Source organism: Notolepis coatsorum (assembly GCF_963971535.1).
Source record: "Notolepis coatsorum genome assembly, chromosome: 1".
Lineage (NCBI taxonomy): Eukaryota > Metazoa > Chordata > Actinopteri > Aulopiformes > Paralepididae > Notolepis > Notolepis coatsorum.
The window spans coordinates 191,116,810-191,142,534 of NC_140165.1; the positions used below are offsets into that span (position 1 = coordinate 191,116,810).

General features: G+C 45.7%; 1 protein-coding gene across 1 annotated transcript in view; it reads right to left on the reverse strand.

The window, feature by feature from the left end:
• Positions 1-24,122, reverse strand: part of LOC311230796 (uncharacterized protein) — a 77,480-nt gene extending 53,358 nt beyond the window's left edge. The window contains exons 1-2 of the mRNA XM_084317172.1: positions 24,053-24,122; positions 23,516-23,662 (exon numbers count right to left, since the gene is read on the reverse strand). Of these exons, the coding sequence (XP_084173298.1) occupies positions 23,516-23,647 (132 nt within the window). The 5' untranslated portion in view covers positions 23,648-23,662; positions 24,053-24,122. The remainder of the gene's footprint in view (positions 1-23,515; positions 23,663-24,052) is intronic.
• Between the last annotated feature and the right edge of the window lie 1,603 nt (positions 24,123-25,725).

Consider the following 25,725-nt stretch of genomic DNA (forward strand, 5'->3'; position numbering starts at 1 on the left):
TATTCACGGCGCTATAAAATGACAACCAACCGATGGATTTTTATTTTCTTTAAGCCATTATGAAGGCACGGTTTATGCACTCAAGTGACAATGAGAATGGACAGATAGCAATACTATAAAGTATATATATAGCTGTTAGAAAGTACATCGGTTTGTTGACAACGCTCGGTCCTCTGGCCTATTAATCGGCACGGGACGCTGGTCGTCAATGTGTTAAGGAGATTCAGACCAGAGAAAGACTTTCGTCTCGTTTACATCAGGGTCCCCCATTTTCAATTCATAGTGAAATGTATCTTGTGTTATTAGGAGCCCTGCTACATTAACGTTAGCTAAAGTTGGTAGCTAACGTTATATTGATAATGTTTCAATATTATCAGGTTGATATTATTAGGTTGATAATGGTGTCAGTGTTTCAGATAGCAAGGTGGAGATCTTTGTTGACTAGTAGAGCTTTGGTTGAGAGAGATTACAGTGCTGTCTCTTAAAACTCATAAACAAGTATTGAGCAAGACGAGTTAGTCTGTTGTGTTGTGCGTATTGTATGGGAGGGATATGATGACTGTGTGTAACTAGGAGGGATATGAGGACTGTGTGTAGGGCTGGGCGATATGGAAAAAAATCATATCGCGATAACGATATGATAATTTTATTTTATTTCTCGATATCGATAATTATCGAATTGTTATAAGTATAAAAAAAAATAAAAAAAACATTTTTTTTTTTAACAACAGATGTATGTTTATTTTGCAGCAATTCTTTGTCATTGCCGCCATCTTTAGTGTTACATCCCCTCACACTCCAGTTCTCAGGCTGCAGCTGGTTTAAAAGCTAAAGTAAACCGGCTTCTCTGCTGGCTGTGGCTCCAGAGGAGTTGAACAGTTCTGGCTCTGCTAGTTTATTTTCGATATTTTGGCGCTTTATTGGTGGACAAACCACCGCACATGTGCACTGTGACTCGTGACTGGAGTCTAGTTCTGCTAGCACACATAGCCTACTGTGTACAGACGGTTTCAAAATGTATTTTAAATTAGAAAGCAAACAAAATAAATGGACAAGAGAAAAAGAAATCTGAATTTGGTCAGTATTGTCATTTGGACAAGCAAAGCCATTACTTTAAGTTGCAGGCAAGAAAGACAAGTCTGTCCACTGTCCTGTTGCAGGTTAAAAAAAAAAAAAAAAAAAAAAAAACGATTTTTTTTTTAATTTCGATGTTCGATATCGATTATTAAAATATATCGCGATATTTATCGTTATCGTTATATCGCCCAGCCCTAACTGTGTGTATGTGGCACTGAATTGAAAATGGGGGACCCTGATGTAAACAAGACGAAAGTCTCTCTCTGGTCTGCATCCCCTTAACAATTGTGTGTATTGAGCCGTACTGTATTGTACCCATTCTGCAATCTGTTAAATAAAGTTTACATTCATTCATTCATTCATTCATTCATTCATTCATTCATTCATTCATGTGTAGAAAGAAGAACTATAACATTCTCAAAGACTACAGTCTTAAACACACGCACACACAAAAGATACATGGACTATTGTTATTGGACACAAGCCACACACATGGACCCGCAGTGCACCATAATACACCTGTGATTATAGTATACTTATTACACACACACACATTCAGTTCTGTTGTGTTAATATAAACCCGCCGTGGTCTCTCTCTGTCTCTCTCATTCTGTTCTGTTGTGTTGTGTTAATATAAACCTGCCGTGGTCTCTGTCTTTCTCTGGTCTGCATCCCCTTAACAATTGTGTGTATTGAGCCGTACTGTATTGTACCCATTCTGCAATCTGTTAAATAAAGTTTTCATTCATTCATTCATTCATTCATTGTCCTTGTGTTACATAAAACCCATCTGTGGTCGCGTGCAGAGGAAGGTTGTAAATACATGTTAGATATTCCAATGTACAGTTATATTATCGTACTTGGCAATCACGTCCCGCTCTTAAGCCTATCGAGATATACCTCATCTCATGTACCTATTGTACTCCATCAACGAAAAAAACAAGTACACCCACACCTGCCGGGTCCCGCCCCTATGGAGGCGTAGCCTATAAGACAGTAGGCATGGTCACCAAACACTCTTCCTCTATTTCGTTTCCATCATAACGGTCGCAGTGCACCTTATGCAACTAGTTGTTATGAAAAGATTAGAGAAATTGCGTAATGTTGAAGGCCTACCGGAGGTTTGCTTACCCCTGGAATCTTCGGGGCATGTTTCAGCGACACGTCGGGCCTATGTTGATGTTTCCTCGTCTGACGGCAGCAGGCCAAGGAGCAGCGTACAAGGTTTGGCTATCGATACGGGGTAGGCCCTGTGTCATCAGGCATTAATGTCGGTATTAGTAATGCTGTGAAGTATGCTTCGGCACCAGGGCCGGGGTGGCTTGGTGAACGTTCCACTGCAGTGGACGATTTCCTGGCGATCCTGGAGCACGCTGCTAACGCTAATGCTACTGCTAATGATAATGTTGATGCTGAAATGGGTCGTTGTTCTAATATTTCCCGCCGCGGGACGTTGCCGCTTTTCCCTCCTCTTGCCCGGTTCATTGATGAAGGTCAGTCGGTTGCTAATGTGGGGGGTTTCGCTGAGTCTTATTTACCTTTTTTACGGGTAAAAGGGCTAACAACAGGGTGCAGGCCGGGTGTACTGTGGCTACGTAGCCAGGTAGCTTTGTTCCTGTGCCCCGGCGGGGATGAACGATGTCCCACCCGGCCGATGCTTGAGAGCGAATCGGCTCGGAGGGTGGCAGTATGGACGGATGAGTGGTATACTGCTGCAGGATGGTTTGTAGCGGCGGCCAGTGTTATGGCTCAGCTGGCTAGTTTCCTATCCACATTGGCGTCGGGTAGTGGGGCTATGGGTCCAGCCGACATTGTAAACATGTTGCATGTTTGTGGTGTTATAGAGATCTTGACTCAGTCGCAAGCTATAACTGCGGGGAGGATTAGGATGCTATCAACGTTTGTTGTTAGGCACGTTTGGTTGGAGCACTCTCCTCTTGGGGAAGAGGATAGATTTTCTCTCCTCATGACTCCTTTTTCCACGGAAAGACTGTTTGGTCGTTCTGTGGAGGCGCAGGCGGTTGTTGATCTGGGTCCCACACCGCCTCACGCTGTGCAGCCAGAGGTGGGAGCATGGTCTCGTCAGCGACTGTGGCGAGGCCCTCGACAGGCGGCCATGTTTCCCCCGCCAGTGGTGCCCTGGGCGGAGAGTCAACAGGGTTCCACAAGGCCGACAGCCTTGGCGGCCGAGGGATCGGCCATTTTGGGTGAATTCGGCTTGGATAAAACAAGCCGTCGTCATTCTGCCGCGAGCAGCCCGCTCCCCGTTCAATCCACTCTGTTACACACGGAAGCGGGGCTCTGATCGTTTTTCTTTGGCTGCGGGCCGCGAACCTTCTTTGAAGCGCATGCGGCCCCATTCTTCACTTCTCATGGGGACAGGGGCTGACACCCAGTTGATGGCTGAGCCTGGGTCTGTCCGTGAGAATGTTGTGCTGTCTCGTGGCTCCTGCACCACACGTTGTCATGGATGAGCCTGGTGTTACAGCTGCCACTAGCTACAGTGGTCAGCAGGGGGACTCGAGGCCTCTTCTGTTGAATGCACAGCAAGGGTTACCCCGGCCTCGCCTTCGCCAGGCGGGGTATCACGCTGATGCCCCCCACTCCCGTGAGAGCGGCAGTGGTCTGCAAAGAAGAGGCGAGCGTGATTTGGGTGATAGCAATATCACTGCAGGGCTTCGGCGTGTAGGAGCTCATGGGGTCCTCATGCCTTGCGTGTCTAGCTGCAGAACAACTCCTCAGCATGCGCTAGAGGGGTGTTCAGGGGGGGGGGGGGGGGGTGTGTCAACCTAGGGCTGGGCGATATGGCCAAAAACGTTATCGCGATAAAATTATAAAATTATTTTCATATAACTCGATATCGATAATTATCGTCGATATAATGTCTGTCAAGTTTAATTAACTTCTTATGCCCGGCGGCGATGGACGGGCTATTAATAGCATAGATATATATAATAGACTTGTTTTGCTGCTGCGAATGTTGATGTCGTCATCAGTCCGCGCACGTTAGCAGTTAGCCGACAAGCGGAGTATCTCATGACAATATGTACTAAATATTACCCTAAAATACTCTCTTCCGCCCCAATATATTGAAACGACGTCCACTGTATACCCCACACTACTATAAACGTGGCCTCAGAATTCACTCCACACATACTCGGCACGTAAATATATAAAATAGTGCCGTGCAAGCTAGTTATCCTAGCAAGCCTTGTTTACTACTAGAGTCCTACCTCTCTACCCAGAGGTGCACCGCGGGTCTCCTTCACTGTCGGCCATCTCCTTCACTGATTGGTTGTTAGTGCGTGCTCATATCCAAGCTTGGAAAATCGATATATCGAAACTTTGCGACCACGTTTCATGTTTATTTCGAGGAAATAATTTATCGCGATAGTTATCGTTATCGTTTTATCGCCCAGCCCTATGTCAAACAGTTTGATGACAGCTTCTCCCGTATCAAACCGGCCATTTCTGTCGGGGTCCCCCCTTGGGTGCGTCGCACAGCGGGAGGGACCGGGCCAGCTATCTACTGTTCCTTGCGGCCCAGCGTCAGTTGACGGCGGGGGCGCTGTGGGATTATTTTCACATATGGCGACAAGAATGCCGTTTGGGGGGGTGGATAGAGAGAACGTTGAGGGAGGGGCTTGTGTTACAGTTCGCACAACCCCACCCTCCGTTCTCAGGTTTGGTGCCGACCCTATTGTCAGGGTCAGAAGCAGTGACAGCCCTGGCCGACGAGATCCAATCTCTGTTGGCGAAGCAGGCCGTCGTCGTGGTCCCGAGAGAGGACGCGATGTCAGGCGTCTACTCCCGTTATTTTCTGGTACCCAAGAAAACAGGGGGGGTCAGACCTATACTGGATCTGTCCGCGTTCAATCGGTTGATTGTAGCGAGACCATTCAGGATGTTGACCGTCAAACTCCTTCTGCTTGCTGTCAGAAGGGGAGACTGGTTCACCTCCATAGACCTGAAGGATGCGTATTTTCACATCCCGATTTTCCCTCCTCACAGGAAGTTCCTGCGGTTCCTGTTTCAGGGCGTAGCGTACGAGTACCAGAGGTTGCCGTTCGGCTATTCTCTGGCTCCCCGCACATTCACCAAGTGCGTAGCGACTGCGCTGGAGCCTCTACGTCGTCGGGGGATACGGGTTCTATTCTATCTCGACGACATTCTACTCCTCAGTCGTTCGGAGGAGGTTGCCAGGTCTCATACCAGGCTGGTGGTGGAATTCCTCACCAGGCTGGGTTTTGCTGTGAACTGGAAGAAGAGTACACCTCTTCCCAGTCAACAGGTGGAGTACTTGGGCTTGACGCTGAGGTCAAGGCCCATGATTGTAACCCTCTCGGAGCAGCGGAGGGTGTCTATCCTTCACGCACTCGGGGGTTTCCGTCTGGGAGGTCACGGCGCTGCAAGTGATGCGTCTGCTCGGTATGATGGCATCTGCTCACACGGTGGTTCCTCTTGGCCTCCTCTTCATGAGGAGGATACAGAGGTGGTTTTCCTCTATGGGAATAGATCCGGTGAGGGACAAATGGAAACAGTTGACGGTTCCTTTGTCGATAAGGGGAGATCTCGCCCATTGGAGGAGGCTGGGTATCCTCACCATTGGGGTCCCCATGGGCGGCAGGCGCTCACACGTCACGGTCTTCACCGACGCCTCTCTCGCGGGTTGGGGAGGGACGTGTCGGACCCACGCAGTGGGGGGCAGCTGGACGAAGGTTCATGCTGGCCCGTCTACCCCGCACATCAATGTGTTGTAATTGAAGGCAGTCCTCCTGGTCCTCAAACGGTTCGACCACCTGGTGGTAGGCGAGCACGTTTTGGTCAGGACAGACAGTATGACGGCAGCGGCGTATATCAACAGGCAGGGTGGGACTCGTTCCATCCGCCTGCACCGGGTGGCGGTCGAACTTTGGCTATGGGCATCTCGCAGGCTGCGCAGTCTGAGGGCGGTCCACATCCCTGGTGCAGAGAATGTGGGCGCGGATATGATGTCTCGGGGCGGTCCTCGTTACGACGAGTGGGAACTCCGCCCCGACATAGTCAGACAGATCTGGGATCGGTTCGGGGAGGCCTCGGTAGATCCGTTTGCGAGCCGACGCTCTCACAAGTGCCCCTTGTGGTTCTCGGTCAGTCGAGCAGATCATCCCCCCTTGGGGGTGGATGCCTTCTCGATCTTTCCATGGCCGCCCGGTCTTCTGTACGCCTTTCCTCCTGTACAGCTGTTGGGTCAGCTGTTGGAGCGGATACGAAGGGAGCGCAGACGGTGGTCCTGGTCTCGCCGGACCGGGGCACGGCAGTGTGGTTCCCGGTCTTGATCCAGCTACTGGTCGCTCCACCTTGGGTTATTCCTTGGTCGGCGACGGCCCTCTCGCAGCAAAACGGGTCACTGTTCCAGTACCCGGTGTTGGGCCAACGCCTGTTGGTGTGGCTGATGGGAGGGTAAGTCTGGAGAGGATGGACCCTTCTGTGGTTACTACCATCCGGAATGCGCATGCTCCCTCCACTGTCGCGCTTTATGCAGGCAGATGGCGTATGTTCCAAGAGTGGTGTAAGGCGGGGGGCTGGGACCCAGTCTCCTGCCCCCTGGATGCTGTCCTTGGTTATCTCCAGTCTCTCCTTGGTAGACTGTCGGCTTCGACGGTGAGGGTATATGCGGCAGCTATATCCTCCTATCATGAGGGGTTTGAGGGGAATGTCTTGTTCAGCCACCCTCTTGTGAAGCGTTTCCTGCTTGGCGCTCGACGCGTTAAGCCGGTGCAACGCTCTTTGGCTCCGACTTGGGATCTTCAATTGGTCCTCGGTCGGTTGTCCTTGGCCCCGTTTGAGCCGCTCGAGCAAGCGCCGTTGGGACTGCTGTCTTCAGGGCTGTACGCTAAGCTTTTTCACTAGGGGCACACTTATTTAAAAATTTGCCCCTAAAAAATATTTTTTAGGGGCAAATTTTTAAATAACAATTTTACCATTATTTATATCGATTGTTTTTGATTTAAAGAGAGAGAGAGAGAGAGAGAGAGAGAGAGAGAGAGAGAGAGAGGGAGAGAGAGAGAGAGAGAGAGACCATCCCCGTCTGAGCTGTCGTCGACAGTTGATGATGTCACACACTAGACTAGGTCACTAGGATGCGTCGTCTATACTTTCCGACCGCTCCATTATGTCAACAACACGGAGGCAGCCAGCCTGGATGGATTGCATGAAGCGATATAATTAAGAAATGAATAAACCAATAAATGTGAAGTTATCTTTGAACCCCTGTTGTTAAGCGTCTTCAATATACCCCCCCCTCCTCACTAATGGTACTGGTGTTGCAGAGTCACTTTAGTTAGACACTAGTTTAGCGTTAGCTGAACGGCTAACTGGCGTTAGCCAGAGGCTACTAGCGTTAGCATGTTGAGCAATTCTATTCATGTCTCCTCGACTTCCACTGTTTGTTGATAACTGTGACGCGGCTCTCGCCTTATATGTAGTAGCGAAGCAATAGTATCTGCTGTGTGTGTGTGCAGTCACAGTGCACTGCTGACAAGTGGATGAGAGGAAATTATATCAATGCATCGGTTTTTGATGATGCAAAGACGCTACAACAAGATGCATCGCGAGTTCAGCCTGACATTTTGCCGACGCAGGGACTTATTCCACCGGTACACTTTGCCCTATCAGAGTGAGTGCTCAGTCGATTGTTCCCGCTGATCATACCTGCTGAGTGCTCACTGCTCAGCTCGCGTGAGTGGCGTCATCACACGCCTTGGATAATTTAGGAGTGAAATGCGAATCCAAGGCTTGAAAGCACTACTCGCAAGCCCGCCCCCAGATAATATTTACCAATCGCAACGGCCAATTAAAGGGGCAATTCGCGATGATATCATCGCAGTGTACAGCCCTGGGACTCTTTCAAGACCGCGTTCTTGCTGGCTGTCACCTCCGCTAAACGCGTGAGTGAGCTCTGTGCTCTTTCGGTACGTGCCTGTCTTTTCGTTCCGATTGCGGTGCCACTCTGCAGCCTAATCCTGCTTTCATGCCTAAGAATATCCGGAGTTCCTTCCGCTCCAGGGATATTGTGGTTCAGGCGTTTCATCCGCCTCCTCACGCTAGTGAGTTAGATGCGGGCCTTCACCAGTCATGTCCGGTCCGTGCTTTGGGAATTTACCTCAGCCGTACTCAGGACCTCAGGGTTACCGATCAGCTTTTTGTCTGTCACGGTGGTTCTCGTGCCGGTAAGGTACTATCGAAGCAGCGCCTGTCCCATTGGTTGTGCGAGGACATTGCCCTCTGCTACACGTTGGCTGGATCCCCCTGGGGGCGTCAGGGTGCACTCCAGTCGTGGGGTGGCTGCCTCTGCCGCGCTCCTGGGTGGGGCCTCGTGGAGGACATCTGTGCTGCAGCTTCATGGTCCTCCCCGGGCCCCTTTGTAAGGTTTTACCTCATGGACATGACCGGGGGTTCCGTCTCCCAGGCGGTTCTGGGGTCTGTGGCCTTTCCTGCTTCCCGTCCTTTGGTAGGGTAGCAGGAGTGTGTGGGTATGGGCCACAGTGTGTTAGGGCACACGTGGTTCCGCCTGTGCTGTGTGTTCAAGGGGTTCTAGTTCCCTCTTGCTCGTACTCAGGTGGAGTTGACTGCGCCCCCCTTTCATTAGGAAGGATGGGGTGACGAGGCTCCCCAACCCCTTGATGTGGGCTTACGGGTCCTCAGGGGGTACATTTGTCGGGCCTCGCGTCCGCTCTACCCCATATCTCGATAGGCTTAAAGTGGAAATGAAGCAGTGAGCAATGTGATCCTAGTTTGTTTGTTGTGTACCTTGTGTAAGACAGGGTTCTATAATCAAATGTGAAATCTATCTTATTTGTCTGAAAAATCAAATATCCCTGTTTTCAACATGGGCGCCGCCATTTTGTTGCTGACGTCATGGCTGACGTCATGGAGCTTGTTTGGTGTATACACTGCTGGTTAGTTGCCTATAGTGAATGGGTCAGTCGGTAAATAAAATGTTGCCTACAAAACAACGGGACCGCGGTGGTTCTGTTTGTATTGCTCCTGGCTGTTCAAACTAATTTTACCATGTGAGAGAGAGGAAAGTTGGTTAATTTCCACAAACTACCAGTGAAAAAAACAGTGTTGTTGGCATGTTGGCTCAGGCTGGCTGCACTCAGGCGGCGTGATCAGCCTGTTGGACAGGGAATGAAGATCCCCAGAGAACACTTCATTGCCTCGGATTATGTTGTTGGGGGTGGAAGGTTTGTCCAGAAGACCACTAATCAGCTGAAGCCTGATGCGGTTCCCTCGGTCTTCGACAGACAGACCGGCGTTAGCAACCGGGAGCGTCGCGGAGCATTCAGCCTGCTGGCTACACAGCTTGTCGGTGTGCTAATAGCCTCTGCAAGCTAACGGTAGCTGGCTACACAGCTTGTCGGTGTGCTGGAGCCTCTGCAAGCTAACGGTAGCTGGCTCCAGGCTATTAGCACATCGACAAGCTGCTGGAGCTCCCGACGCTCGGCTGGTTGAAGTGGATCTAGGTAGCCAGCAGGCTGAATGCTCCGCGACGCTCCCGGTTGCTAACGCCGGTCCACGGCTGGTGCTAACTAGCTAGCGATCGCTCCCGAGAGCTAACACCGGTCCCCGGCTGGTGCCAACTAGCTAGCGATCGCTCCCGAGAGCTAACGCCGGTCTGTCTGTCGAAGACCGAGGGAACCGCATCAGGCTTCAGCTGATTAGTGGTCTTCTGGACAAACCTTCCACCCCCAACAACATAATCCGAGGCAATGAAGTGTTCTCTGGGGATCTTCATTCCCTGTCCAACAGGCTGATCACGCCGCCTGAGTGCAGCCAGCCTGAGCCAACATGCCAACAACACTGTTTTTTTCACTGGTAGTTTGTGGAAATTAACCAACTTTCCTCTCTCTCACATGGTAAAATTAGTTTGAACAGCCAGGAGCAATACAAACAGAACCACCGCGGTCCCGTTGTTTTGTAGGCAACATTTTATTTACCGACTGACCCATTCACTATAGGCAACTAACCAGCAGTGTATACACCAAACAAGCTCCATGACGTCAGCAACAAAATGGCCGCGCCCATAATGCTAAATGCTTCAGAAATGCACACAACAAATCGTTTTTTCTTAGAAACTGCTTATTTTTATAACGTGATTTCTTCTGTGGCTTATCTAAATACTAATGTGATGCTATGAATATTAGGGATGCCCCGATCGATCGGCCACCGATCGTTATCGGCCGATATTCAGTATAAATATGCGATCAAGGAATTCCGATAATGAGTCATATTCGCCGATCGCGGAAACTGATCAAGTGGATATCTCACTCGCTTGTCTCAGACGCACAGGACCTGCAAACTGCTCCTCCTCCCTAGCCCCGCCCGCACCCGTGTAGAGTTTGTAAACACAGAGGAGGCGGCTCCTCTGCTGAGTCTAGATAGTGCATTCGACCTGAGCTAACGTTAGCTACCTAGCTATCGTTACTGTTTTATTTTCGCCGATCGTCAAAACAGATCTCACTCGCTGAGTTCTGTCTCAGACACCGGGAGCTGCACACAGTGCTGCGCGTCTTCTGCTCCTCCTCCAGCTCCTCCCGCACGCATGTAAACACGGGTCTAGTCTAGTCTAGTGGGACGGGACCTCCATGAGCTAACGTTAGCTACCGCTACAAAATGACCCAGTCAACTATTCACTTTTAGTTTAATACATGATGAGGCATTGTCTAACTGAACGGTATCTAGCCGGCTAGCTACTGATAGCTCCTGATATCAACAAATGCTCCAGCAATAGTCTAGTTATCTAGTACTAGTGTATGTTACCTCTGTTAGCTCACGTTAGCTTAGCTCACTGTTCAAAACGAAATGTCCCATTCAACTAAATAGTTCACTGAGGCGTTGTCTTAACGTTATATTTCCGGCTAGCAGTAGCTACAGACAGCTCCTGATATCAATGTCTTATAACACTCATTCGATGCATATTCGAAGCCCGGCTTGCGTCGCAGTCATTAACGGGGATAGCTGAGGGAGTAGGGTATATCTGCAGAGCCTAGGGTAAATCTGCAGAGCCGAATGTGATTTGATCAAAGCAGAGTATGTACACACAGACAGTGGAGATAGCGAGCATTTTGACTTGTTGCGTGGTGGCGATGTCTCGCAGATAATACAAGTACAAGTCTAATTATATAATATATATATTTTATAAAAAAAAAAAAAAAAAAAAAAAGTATATAAAATAATTTTTAATTTCTTTTTAATCAAAAACGATCGGTATCGGATCGGTATCGGCCGATATGGCTCACGACGATCGGTGATCGGTATCGGTGGCAAAAAACGTGATCGGGGCATCCCTAATGAATATGTATTTATCGCACTGCTTCATTTCCACTTTAAGAGCGGGACGTGATGGCCAAGTACAATAATATAACGTAAGCAGGGAGCGAAATTAACTTTTTGACTCACCGGCCAGTGGCGGTAGATGGGAAGAATCTACCCGCCAAGCATATTTCTTACCTGCCAAATTTCTTTGATTAAAAAAAAATATATATATATATATATATTTTATATAAAAAAAAAATTTTAAATAAAATATATATTATATAATCATACTTGTAGTTGTATTATCTGCGAGACATCGCCACCACGCAATAAGTCAAAATGCTCGCTATCTGCAAACAGCTCCACTGTCTGTGTATACTTGAGTAGCCTCCAGCTCCAGCAAGGATTCTCCGGCGATGCAGCTAGACCCTATACTAATACTCTACATTCAGCATGCAAGGATTCTCCGGCGCTGCAGCTGGACCCTATTGGTATAATATTGCGGTTCTTTGGTCTAATCACATTCATCAAGCCCTCAGCTAGAATACGCGTTGAATCAATGTTATAAGACATTGATATCAGGAGCTATCTGTAGCTACTGCTAGCCCGCTAGATAACGTTAAGACAATTTAGTTTACTGGGACAGATCGATCTAACGTGCGCTAGCTAACGTGAGCTAGCTAACGAGGGAACGGAGGTATTATGCACTCGAGTCGACTATTGCTAGAGCATGTTGATATCAGCAGCTATCAGTAGCTAGCCAGCTAGATACCGTTAGACAATGCCTCGTCATGTATTAAACTAAAAGTGAATAGTTGATAGAGCCATATGAAATCCGCGTTCACGGAATCGCGGACGGAATCGCGGAATTAACCAATAAAAATGGAATCAACTGCAAAACGTGGAATATTGCAGAATTTGGCCTAATCTGGACTGAAATTTTGTTTTTGGGTGGAACGTTTGGTGCACACGCGACCGGGGAGGCGGGGACTCTACAGCGTGTTACACACAACACAGCCGCGGTGCTCAAGCGTCTGGCTGCTTCAGTGTTAACATCGCCAAGAAGCTAAACAATTCCACAATAAGCCCTCAATTCAGAGCAGAACAGTATCCTAATGACTTTTATGCCTCCGGTGATAAGGTGTTTTGCTAATTCTGTCAACGTTCCGTGGACTGGACCCGCAAAAACACTTGCGACACTATTGTGATTAAATAGCTATAACGTTAGGACGTTTAGCGTCTAGCTAAATCTAGTGCACCCATCCATTTCATTATACACTGCCCTTTATAAACTAAATACACTTAAATAGCTATGTAACGTTATAGGACTATCTATGGAAATGATAGCTTCTAGAAGTTCTAGCTAAATCTGGTGCACCCATATTTGTTTAATGCAAACGATTGTCATTATACACTGCCCTTTATAATCTAAATAAACTTAAACTAGACACTACTACATATACTGTTGTTTTTTTTACAGTATACTACTAACCCTGTGATATGATTGCCATCATTGTTGTATGGCCTGGCTCAGTTAAACCCTTTGTAAAACATGAACAAATACATACAGAGAATGAATGACATGATAGAACTTTCTTTTATTATCAAGTTTGACAGTCAGTCATAAATGAACAAGCATGTTAGCACTTAGCACGTGATAAGTTGCGAGTTGCGACCATGTACCCGTATGTGCCAGGGACACTTTTGTGGACAAACCGACTGACAGAGCTATAGAGCTGCGGTCGCAGCTAAAAAGAACATAAATAAATAGGAATAACAATTCCTTTAAAAAACTGTTAAAGTGCAGCCACAATTTTGTAAAATAAGATTTAAATAGTACAGTAAAACAGTAGTGCTACATCAACTTAAAAACAAAACGTTCAAAATAAACGAATTACAATTACAGTGTAAAATAAATTTCCCTCACGTCAATAACAGTCTGGTTGGGGTCAGTTATCCTCACCTCCTCAATAACAGTCTGATCAGTCATCCTCACCTCCTCAATAACAGTCTGATCAGTCATCCTCACCTCCTCAATAACAGTCTGATCAGTCATCCTCACCTCCTCAATAACAGTCTGATCAGTAATCCTCACCTCCTCAATAACAGACAGTCTGGTTAAGAAAAGAGCAGCAGTTACACACAGTAAACAAAAAATAAGTTCACATCAAGTAGGAACTGAGTGAGTATTGCTCACAATTTAAAATTTCAAGAGCAATTTCTCTTTTATACTAACAGTGTACAACATCAATAACAGTCTGGTTGGGGGTCATTCTCACCTCCTCAATTAACAGTCTGGTTAAGAAAAGAGCAGCAGTTAAACAGTAAAAAAAAAAATAAGTTCACATTGCTCACAAACTTCAAGAGCAATGGCTCTTTTATAGTAACAGTATAAAACAGTAGTGCAACATCAACAACAGTCTGGTTGGGGGTCATTCTCACCTCCTCAATAACAGTCTGGTTAAAAAAAATAGCAGCAGTTAAATCAAATCAAATCAAATGTGCAGCAGTTACACAGTAAAATAAAAATAAGTTCACATTGCACTTGAACTGAGTATTGCAATGCTCAGTGTTGCTCACTATTTTAATTTCAAGAGCAATGGCAGGTTCTTCTTCAAGAAGATGAGCATTTCTGCTCTCTCTCCTCCTAGCCTGTTCCTCTTTGCATCTACAATGTTGGAGGCTGTGCTGAACAGTCTCTCGCTATCCACACTGGTACTAGGAGCACAGAGACATTTTGCAGCAGTTGCAGCCAGGGTGGGAAACCGAAGTTGGTTGCCTCCCCAGTATTGGAATGGGCTGTCTGAGCGCGGGATAGTTTGCTCTGTCAAATATGTCTGTATTTGAAGTTGAACCTGTGTGCTTGAGCTAGTACTTGCCCTGCCCCCACGTTCATCATCATGCTCCTGCAGGATCTCCTCAAACAGGCCCTTGAAGCTGCTGCTTGGCTGTGCCTCCATACGTGGGGCCTTTTCCACTGGCTCTGCTGCCTCAGCTGTGGTCCTCCTCGTCCTCAGTGACGCCTCCATCTTGTCAACCTCTTGGTTCAGTGCCTCCTTTGCATGCTGGATGCTGCCTGCACTTGTGAAGTATCTGAAATAATATAAAAACATAATTAATAATTAAATAAATGTCAAAAATAAACAACAACCTCCTCCAGTAGCTCTTGATGGTGACACATAGGTTAATGCACTAGTAAATAAATAGTAATGTATATGAATGATGCATGTGCATAAAATAATAACAATGCAATGTCTATTACCTAGAACACCATTTCTAAGTTTTACTTTTGTTTATAATATTTACAATTGTTTGTTTTCTAAATGTAGACTAGGATTATTGTTGTTATTGTATAGAGTAGACTATGATGCAACATTTTTATATGTTGTTGTTTGTGTAGCCTACAGTGAATCTAAAACATGGCCAGTGTATGGACATAGATGTGATTCAAACAACAATAACACTTGTCTTTATTTAAACACTGGAGCGCAAGTCTGGAAGGGTCTGCTATGACATCACAACGTTCCAGAACGTTCTAGCCTGTTCTAAGTTACTAACCGGTGCTACTATGACATCATACTGAAGCTTAACTTGAATTACACTAGGACACAGCTGCAGTTACACAAATGTCATGTTTCATACTTAGCTAGCAAGTTTTCTAGCCTAGCCAAAATATAGCCCTGTTACTACTTGTGTTATTTAAATATTCATATTTACATCCACATTCATTTCTAACACAAGAACTATTATATTTAATAAGCATACTATTAGACATACCTGTCTTTGAAACGCGGGTCCAGGAGAGTGGCAACTGCATACAATGGCTCATCCTCTATGGTTCGGAATCTTTTGTTGGCAGCCTCTAGAAGGGTAGTTTTCATTGTTTTTATACCGGTGTCCTCCGGGTTCTCCCGAGCAAGCAGCCTTTTCAGCACTGTGACAGAGGGGATCACTTCAGCTGCAGAGGAGGTGGAGGAGCAAACCTGTCTCGTCAGCTCTTCAAATGGAGCCAGAACAGCGATGGTTTTCTCCAGCAATGCCCACTGGTTGGCTGTCAGGGTCGCTGGCAGGTCGTAGTCAGCTACATAAGATGAAATAGACCGCTTCTGCTCCAGTAGACTCTGGGCCATATAGAACGTGCTGTTCCACCTCGTCGCTACGTCTTGGTGCAGACGTTTGGTGGGCACTTGGAGGTCTTTCTGGATGTCCTCCAGGCGTGTAGTAGCCAGTGGCGAATGTTTAAAATGCCCAACTATTTTCCTACTATTTGCCAGCGCATCGCTCACACTTCGCTGGGATAGTAACCCTTCATGCACCACCAGCTGGATCGAGTGGGCAAAGCATCCCAAGCTTGACACGTCCAGCTCGTCCATCGCTTTCTTCATGTTGCTTGCGTTGTCGCGCAAAACAACATGAACGTTGGACTTGGGGATGTTCCATTTGGCCAACATCCCTTCAATTGTTTCAGCAATTGCAGTGCCAGTGTGTGACCCACGGAATTCATTAGCTTGCAGCACCGCACTTTTAAGAGCAAAACTTGTCGAAGCCGTGTCCACCCAGTGTGCGGTTAAGCTGAGCAAAGACATTGGGCACACGTCGGAGCTCCAAATGTCAGTTGTGAAACTAATAGCATGAACGTCTTTTAGCGTTGCTGAAATGTGTTCCCTCACCGTCTCGTATAGTTTGGGGAGGGCAGTTTCAGAGATATATTTGCGACCTGGCAAATTGTACCGTGGCTCCAAATGTTCCATCAAGCGGCGAAATCCCACATTTTCAACGACCGACAGGGGTTGGTCGTCCAGAACAATAAATTCAATGAGTTTGTCGGTTATCATTGTCGCTTTTGGGCTGTCTTTTTGGTACTTTTCACGTCGCTGGAATGCGGTTACCAGCGTTTGTTGCTGCAGCTCTTCACTTTTTTTCCCCTTTGTTTTGATGAACTCCGCATGCTCGTTCGCGTGATGAGTCTTCAAATGCTTGATTAAATTGCTCGTATTGAATTTGGCAACACTTGTGCCACCCCTCGAAACTAAAGTCTTGCATATTTTACACGTTGCCGTTTTAGTGGTGGGGTTTTCCAGTGTAAAATATTCCCAAATGATTTTTCTAACTTCTCATGTTACACACCGCTAGCGCCGCTCGTGTTTCTAGCTTCTCATGTTACACACCGCTAGCGCCGCTCGTGTTGTTTACCTGTGAAAAAAAAAAAAAAAAAAGCTGCGCGTCATGGGATCGGAGGCTAGAATTTACGTGTACTCGCCGATACCGATACTACCATTTTAGCCAGTATCGGCGGCATTTCCGATACCGGTATCGGTATCGGCACAACTCTAGTTAGCACTAGAGCTGCGGGCGAGCTGCTACCATTCTGAGAGCTTAACGTTAGCACTAGATGCTGCGGGCGAGCTGCTACCATTCTGAGAGCTTAACGTTAGCACTAGATGCTGCGGGCGAGCTGCTACCATTCTGAGAGCTTAACGTTAGCAGTGGCACTAGAGCTGCGGGCCGCTCTGTGTTGATACAAGCAGAAGCCAATAGTATCCCGCTGCAGGGCTGGCCCGGCTGGGCGGATATGACTCTTTGCCACGTTTTTTTTCAAAATAAGAATATCATACGAACCGAATGCTGCTAACTGCCGGAGCCATCGATATTATGACTCTAGCTGCGCTTGGGCCGGAAATGAGACCCGCACAGATTTTCAAAATAAGAGTATCGTTATGAACTACACGTCTACACGCCACACGGTGGGCACGGCTCTCAGTGGCAAGCGCCAAAGGTAAAAACTGAGCGCCCATGGCGGGCGGCGGGCTTTAATTTCGCCCCCTGAACGTAAGGTTATGTATATAACCTATTTATATGAGTACTGGCTAAGCGGCCCGCTCTTAAGGGGCCCCGAGTTCCCTATTGAGGGATCTTTTACTGGAAACGGGATTTTTGGCGAGGAAGAGTGTTTGGTGACCATGCCTACTGTCTTATAGGCTACGCCTCCATAGGGGCGGGACCCGGCAGGTGTGGGTGTACTTGTTTTTTTCGTTGATGGAGTACAATAGGTACATGAGATGAGGTATATCTCGATAGGCTTAAGAGCGGGACGCTTAGCCAGTACTCATATAACTAGGTTATATACATAACCTTACGTTTTGCATACCATCGACTCAGAATGGTCTGTTTTATTGAAATCGTCACAGCAGTATAGTTTGTTTATACTTCAGAAGTATGATATTTAAACATGGTCCCCAAAATGAATGGAAGCGAATGAGGAGCCTGACACCTGGGAGGAATGGGGGTGTTGCAGCGTTGGGGATGTTTAAAAAATATAATTTAATATATAACATAATATAATAATTTGTGCTTCACCTAAAAATTTTGTCAGCAGCCTCCACTGGAATGAAGTGGTATCCCCCATCCATTCCAGAGTGATAAAACAGTCTAATTAGATTAGATTAAAATGTATCGTCATTATACAGTACCACGAAGACATTTGGCATCCAACCAGAGTACAAATGTAACAGTAAAGTGCAATAGTAATATACAATACTAATCAGATGTATGTACAGTACAGATCACTTTAAACAAAATGTCACTTTAAAGGAAGGAGGTATTGTACATAGTTTAGATACATTAAGAGTTACACTTGTATTGTAGTGTACATAGGAACCAGTTTTTCAGGAACTTGGCATGTCTTTTTTATCATGCATATCTTGTGTTACCTATTCTTTTTTCTATGCCTATTTTTATTGTATTTTGCACAATCAATCCGCATTTCACTGTATGTATGTGACAAATAAACCTCTTGATTCTTCTTGAGTTGTAGTATTAATATGTACAGTGATGAAAGGTATAAAGACACTATGGTAATACATTGATTGATTGCTAACTTTAACAGATTGCAGAATGGGTACAATACAGTATGGCGCAATACACAATTGTTAAGGGGATGCAGTGCCCTCCAACCTAACAAGGCCACTGGCCATGACAACATCCCCTCCAAATTCCTCAAGAGACTCAGCAGCCGCCATCACCCCAGTCATCACACACATAAACCTCTCCATAAAACAGGGACACGTCCCCAAGGACTTCAAAATTGCGAGAGTAACACCCCTGCACAAAAAAGGCAGTAAATTAGACCCTGGCAACTACCGCCCTGTTTCTATCCTAACCTCCATCTCGAAAGTCATGGAAAAAATTTTATACGAACAGGTCGAAAAATACCTTGCGGAAGAAAATCTAATCTACGAATTCCAATCTGGCTTCAGAACATCCCACTCCACTGACACATGCCTTCTCTATTTAAACGACCACATCAAACAAGAGGTGGACGCGGGCAAATACTGCGGTATGGTCATGCTGGACCTACAAAAGGCCTTCGACACTGTCAATCACACCATTCTGATTGACAAGCTAAAAGCAATTGGTTTTGATAGTCAGTGAGCTGGATGCAATCCTACCTGGAGGGGAGAGAGCAGATGGTGGAGGTAAACGGTACCCTATCCCCCCCCTCACAGTGAGCTGTGGTGTTCCACAAGGAAGCATACTAGGTCCGCTACTGTTCCTAATTTATGCAAATGACATGTCGTCAGCTTGTGACTGCAACTTGTTCCTGTTTGCGGACGACTCAGCCCTGCTGGTCTCTGACAAGAACAAGTTACAGGTTGAAAAAACCCTCAGCTCAGAACTAGGCAGAATCTGCATAATGGCTCGCTGATAACAAACTATCATTACACATGGGCAAAACAGAGTCCATTCTCTTCGGTTCAAATAACAAACTCAGCAAGACCGACGGCTTCTCAGTTACAGTGGGTGACAATATGGTCACAAGGAAAGAAGATATTACCTACCTGGGTTCCATCCTAGAGGCAAATCTTTCCTGTGACAAAATGGCATCCAATGTAATAAAAAAAGTCAACCAACGAACACGATTCTTGTACCGGATCTGCTCTCTGGTAAACAAGAATACCCTGAAGACTCTGGCAGGAGCACTCATTCAAGGGTACTACGACTATGCTTGCACCTCATGGTACCAAAGCACCTCAAAGGCGCTAAAAACTAAATTACAAACATCTCAAAACTAACTGGTCAGACTACTGCTTGACCTGACTCCTAGAACCCACCTCACCCCTGCCCACTTTGCCAACCTAGGATGGCTTAGAGTAGACGACAGAGTACAGCAACTTGCAATGGGCCTGGTCTACAAGATACACTACACGACCAAGGTACCCATGTACATGTCAAAATACTTCCCAAAGGTCAGTGAATACCACGATCACAACACCAGAGGGAGCTCCACAAATCATGTTAAACCCAGATTCGGCTCAAACAAGGGACTAAACACGTTTAGCAATTATGCCACATCAATGTGGAACGCCCTACCCAAAGCTGTAAAGGAATGTGAATCACTACCCACTTTCAAAAACACTCTCAAAAAACACCTACGGGAGACTGCAATTCTAAACTGGCCCCTGTAAATGTCCTGACACAACCCCCCCCCCCCCCCCCCCCCCAATGTACAGTAAATGACCAAGTATGGACTTGTCAATATTCCAATGTACAGTTTTGCTTGTTCAGTAGTGATGTGACGTTTGAAGCGAGGCTTCGGAGCTTGTGTCAGGTAATTCAGTTTTTTTTAAGTGGAGCCTGTATCGAAGCGCGTATCAGGTGACGTACTGATGACGTCCGAAGCCTCGGTCGGGGGGGTACCGCCCCCGAAGCCCCACTCCGCGTCACTGATTCAGGAAATGGCTTCGGGGTTGGTGCGCAACGCGTCTCCAACACGGGATCATCCCTATGTTCCCCGGAACATCCCCGCAACACAAGTGTCGACATAGGAATTCATTACGAGTTTCTTTGCGTTGGAGAATCCCGTGGAGTACTGGGAAAGACAAATAAATGTGTATCCTAATAATCCCAACCAGGGGAGGAAATTAGGCCACTTTACTCGCCAATTGCGAGTATTTTTTACGTTTGGCGAGTAATTCATGAAGAGCACTCGCCAGTCTGGCGAGTACTAGTAATTACAAAACAAAACAAAAAAATCATTCTGCAATCTGCTGATTCGCTCACTGACACAAACCGAACTCTGACTCCCCCCTTGATTCCTCCCATTTGCGCCACATAATAATCAGACCATAACCAATGAACATCATCGTTGTACAGATGCGCTCTAAGCTCCTCCAATGAACACTCGTTTTCTAGAAGATGCCGCCCATCTAGGGGAAGTGGACAGACCACTGACTGCGCGCAGACCTACAAACTCCTGCCACCGGCAGCCGGCTTGACAACGTAGACAAACTTACAAAAACACATGAGTGGATGAAAATAATTGCATGTAGAGTCGTCGCTTTCGGATATCGGTGCGGTCTGACATGGGGGCGAACAACAGCACGCGACGCGTCTCCTTCGAGTCGGATGAGAATGACAGTCAACCAGCATTAGCCGGCTAGCTACCTAGCATGTAACAAGCTACCATAACGCGCATTCAACATAGTGGACGACTATACTGAGCGGCTTTGCTTAAATGCAGCCGAGTGACATTTTATTATTACCGGGTTTCCCAGCATATCACCACTCGCCCATATGCCCTTCACAACGGTGATGTTGTCATACTTGGCATTCAGAACACACCTGCTGAACCCCTAGCGTTGTCGATTCGGTTCCAATGTATTGTCATCTTACAGCACAAATACAGTACAACCAGAATACATTTGGCATACAACCAGAGTGCAAATGTAACAAGTCAAGTTCAAGTTGTTTTATTTAGCTATTACATTACAGTGAAATGCTTGGTTCTTTCACTGCCCAACCCAGTATTGATTGATTGATTGAAAACTTTATTAACAGATTGCAGAATGGGTACAATACAGTACAGCTCAATACACACAATTGTTAAGGGGATGCAGACCAGAGAAGGACTTTAGTCTTGTTTACATCAGGGTCCCCCATTTCAGTCCTGTTTGCTTAATGCCTTGTCCACTTCCTCCACACTCCAATATGTTATGATGAATTAAAAATGGGGGACCCTGATGTAAACAAGACGAAAGTCTTTCTCTGGTCTGCATCCCCTTAACAATTGTATGTATTGAACTGTACTGTACCCATTCTGCAATCTGTTAAGAAACTTTTCAATCAATCAATCCCTTCAACCCTGCTCCTGTCAAACCTGCTCTTTCCATTCCCTCCATCATGTCCCCCCTTTCTGATGAATATTTCCTGCACTTAAGAGTCAGACACACATTCCTAGTAGTTGAGCTGTGATGAATGAAAACTTTATTTAACAGATTGCAGAATGGGTACAGTACAGTACGGCTCAATACATGCAATTGTTAAGGGGATGCAGACCAGAGAAAGACTTTCGTCTTGTTTACATCAGGGTCCCCCATTTTCAATTCATTTTCAATTCATCATTCAGTATAACCTAGACCAGCCCAACCCAGCATCTTTCACTGCCCAGTTCAGCCCAACCCAGTCCAGAATAGTTCCCTCTTTCATGTTAATATGTGATTTAATGATGTAATATTTTGAAGAGTAGAGACAGTGTGATTAATTTACTATGATTGAAAATCAATTTAGACGAAGACGTACAAAGAAGTAATTATCACAATTAGCGATTTTTTTTGTCTGGTAAAAAATCTATTTGGCTGGTAAAAAAAATCAGATACCCGCCAGTTGGCTGGTAAGCCAAAAAGTTAGTTTCCTCCCCTGATCCCAACATATATATAACAGATGGTAGCGCGAGGCACTGTCAGTCACGATGGACTTCAAGCGTTGTGAAGTGACTGGCGAGTAGCGGTACTGCGAGTTAAACTCACTCCACTTAAAAAGACACTTTACACGTCATGAAGAGTGAATTCACCTTGGTGTAGCGGTCTGTGCTGTCACCTGTCGCCCGTGTCACGGCAGACCCGGGTTCTAAACTCCCTCGGGGCATCGAAGAAAGTTAAACACAACGCAAAAAAGGTGACCATATCATCTCCGTTACATATAAACTTGCTGTAATGTCTAACTTGCTGTGCCTAATCTGATCACATCTGTATGATCCAAATGCAGGATGGCATGTCGATTTTGAGTTGCTTTTTCTGAATAAAAATGAATGAAGCAAGCACTTGTCCCTGCCATCATTCTGTTAGAAAAACACACTATATTAAATTATAGAATGTTGTAGTAACACAAGCACTTTCTCATCTGTCCCTGCCATCATTCTGTTAGAAAAACAGACTCATTATTATTTGTTTATTGGCATCATCATCACTCTGCCTGTTCTACATTTATTGTCCACTTGATGGCACAGTAGAGCAAATACACCATGAAGCTTCAACACATGTGTGGTACTATTGGATGGAAAGCCTCAATGCTTCATGAAGCTTCATCTCGCCATCACTATTGTTCAGTTGTACAGTGTCCCCCACCCACTCCTCCTACCCAACCTCCCCCCCCCCAACCTCCTCCAATGTACAGTTTCTATGTCAAATGTATATACTCTCTTTTCTGGACTCTTTTCTTTTCACAAACAGTACTGTATTTGCAAATCTGGTATGTCATAAATGTATAGATGTAGCAGTACTGTCTATCTGTATGTCATGTATGTCATATATGTTATGATGAATTGAAAATGGGGGACCCTGATGTAAACAAGACGAAAGTCTTTCTCTGGTCTGCATCCCCTTAACAATTGTATCAGAGCTGTACTGTACTGTACCTGTACCCATTCTGCAATCTGTTAATAACTTCTTCCCCCATTTTCAATTCATCATAACATTTATGTATGCATTGTAAGATTTCAATAAATATGAACATGTTAATGCTATACTACTACATAAAGTAAATGTATACTGAATTTGTCTTACACTTCCATTCATTTAATGCAGGGATGATTGTTCACAGCATTTCACTTTCAACCAGGTATCTGATTAATTACGTTAGATGTACTAAATACCTATATGTCCCTATGCCATAAATGTCATGCATGTTGTGTATGTCATAAATGTCTATATGAATTGAAAATGGGGGACCCTGATGTAAACAAGACGAAAGTCTTTCTCAGGTCTGCATCCCTTAACAATTGTGTGTATTGAGCCGTACTGTATTGTACCCATTCTGCAATCTGTTAAATAAAGTTCTCATTCATTCATGTTTTTCTGCTCACCTTTAGTTTATTTGGAGTGTCGTTTCCCAAGGACTCCGTGAAGACGGCGACCACCGACCTGACGGCGACCAGCACAATCAGCCTGGTCTCACAGTCAAAAGTCCTGCTAGCTGCCGCTTCATCCATGGACATGGCTGTTAACAAACACTACAGGTAGTCGAACACAATGAAACGTTACTGGTTCATTTAACGTCAGCGGGTGTGGTTCAATAATAATAATAAACTTTAACTTTATTTGTATATTACCTTTCATACAAGTAGACAGTCATAAAATAGACATGTGCATAAAATGAGCATAACATTGACCAAATAAAAGCAATGCATACAGTGCAGACATAAAGAGACATAAAATACAAGCATTATTATCAACAGAATCAGAGAGTACAGGGAGTCGAGAGGGCAAAGCCGCCATCACTTCTAGCCTGTTTTCTTTCGTCACCGGCTGGTAAAGTAGCAATTTAGCTACTACTAGCGTCACAAATTCATGACAAAACAAGTATTTCTGCGAAATAGGTATATTTGATTGGGCTGACGTACCGGTGAGGTTTTATTTCTTGCTAAGCTACTGTAGGGATAGCGTCGCACAAACTAGAATCGTCAAACAACTTTAATTCGCTGTTTCTGTTTCAGTTCTTGCACACGCGCAGTGTGATGCCCAGTCACATAGATAACTTCCGGTTTATGCGCGAACCCAACTTTAAATGTTACACAGCGCTCCCTTCTGCGCCGGAGTGTATCACACTGTGGTGGTAGTATTCATTCATCATCATTCATCATTTATAATAATAATAATGCAGCATTCAATCTTTATTTAATATCGAAAGATCATTGAGAGCAGGCTCTCATTTACAATGACGTCGAGAGGTATAATACATAATGCAAAAACTAATTAGAAACAGAAAAGTCAATAAATTAAACAATTGAATTAAAACAACTACAGACTGAGGTGAAATGGTTGGCTTGTATAGCTTTAAATTGACCAATGTATACTTTACTTAAGTATTGAGTTTTAAAGTGCTTTGCAAAACATCCCATGTTCCTGGGGCACAGAAGCTAAAAGCCTATTTTCCTAATTCAGTGCAAACTCTGGGGACCTGAAGCATAAGCCAATCACCAGAACATGTAAATACAACCCAGTACCCAATCTCACCCTTTCAAATGATCCAAATAAACGTCACTAAAACACTATCCATTTGAGGGGGGAGGGTACAACTTCTCATCACATTTCTCAGACCCCTGCACCTATTATGAAGTGTAGGGTTCCCTGAGGGACTCTCAGGATTCTGAGATTTGTTTAGTTTGAATTACAACCTTTTACAAGTCAGGCATTTCGCCAGGTCCATTATAGAACTTAAATGTCTTACAGTTTATAATATCAACACTTCATCCAAGCAGCATGCTCTTCGTCTATAAGGTAATCTTCCGCATGGGTAATCTACCGGATCAGTTTGATTCCCACGTGACTGCCAGGCAGATTCACAGATCCATTCCTATTAAACTAGGCTACTAGTCAGTCAACAATTAAGCATTACATCACGCGCAGGAGTGTGTTATAGGAATTATACAATGGCCGAATTCACCCAACCGTATTGCTATAGAATAAACACACAGTAATTGAGTGTTTGCTGATGACACAGTAGTGGTGGGCCTGATCTCTGCCAACGACGAAAGGGCCTACCTGGAAGAGGTAGAGAACCTGTCACAGTGGTGTCAGGAGAACTGCCTCTCCCTGAACGTCAGCAAAACAAAAGAGATGATTGTGGACTTCAGGAGGTCGGGGGTCAAGGACTACAGCCCCCTCAGCATCGACGGGGCACCAGTTGAGAGAGTGAACAGTTTCAAGTACCTCGGAGCCCACATATCCGAGGACTTGACATGGACCACACACATTGACAGTGTTGTGAAGAAGGCACGACAACGCCTCTACTTCCTCAGGCGCCTAAGGAAGTTCCAAGTCAGTCAGAAGATCCTTAGGAACTTCTACTCATGTACAATAGAGAGCATCCTGACCGGCAACATCACCTCCTGGTTTGGGAATAGCACTGCACAAGACCGTAGCAGACTACAAAGAGTGACACGTTCAGCCGAACGCACAATTAGAGGGGGGCTTCCCACCCTCCAGAACATTTACAACAAGCGGTGCAAGGGGAAGGCTAAGAGAATTATTAAGGACTCGAGCCACCCGAACAACTGCCTCTTTGAACTGCTGC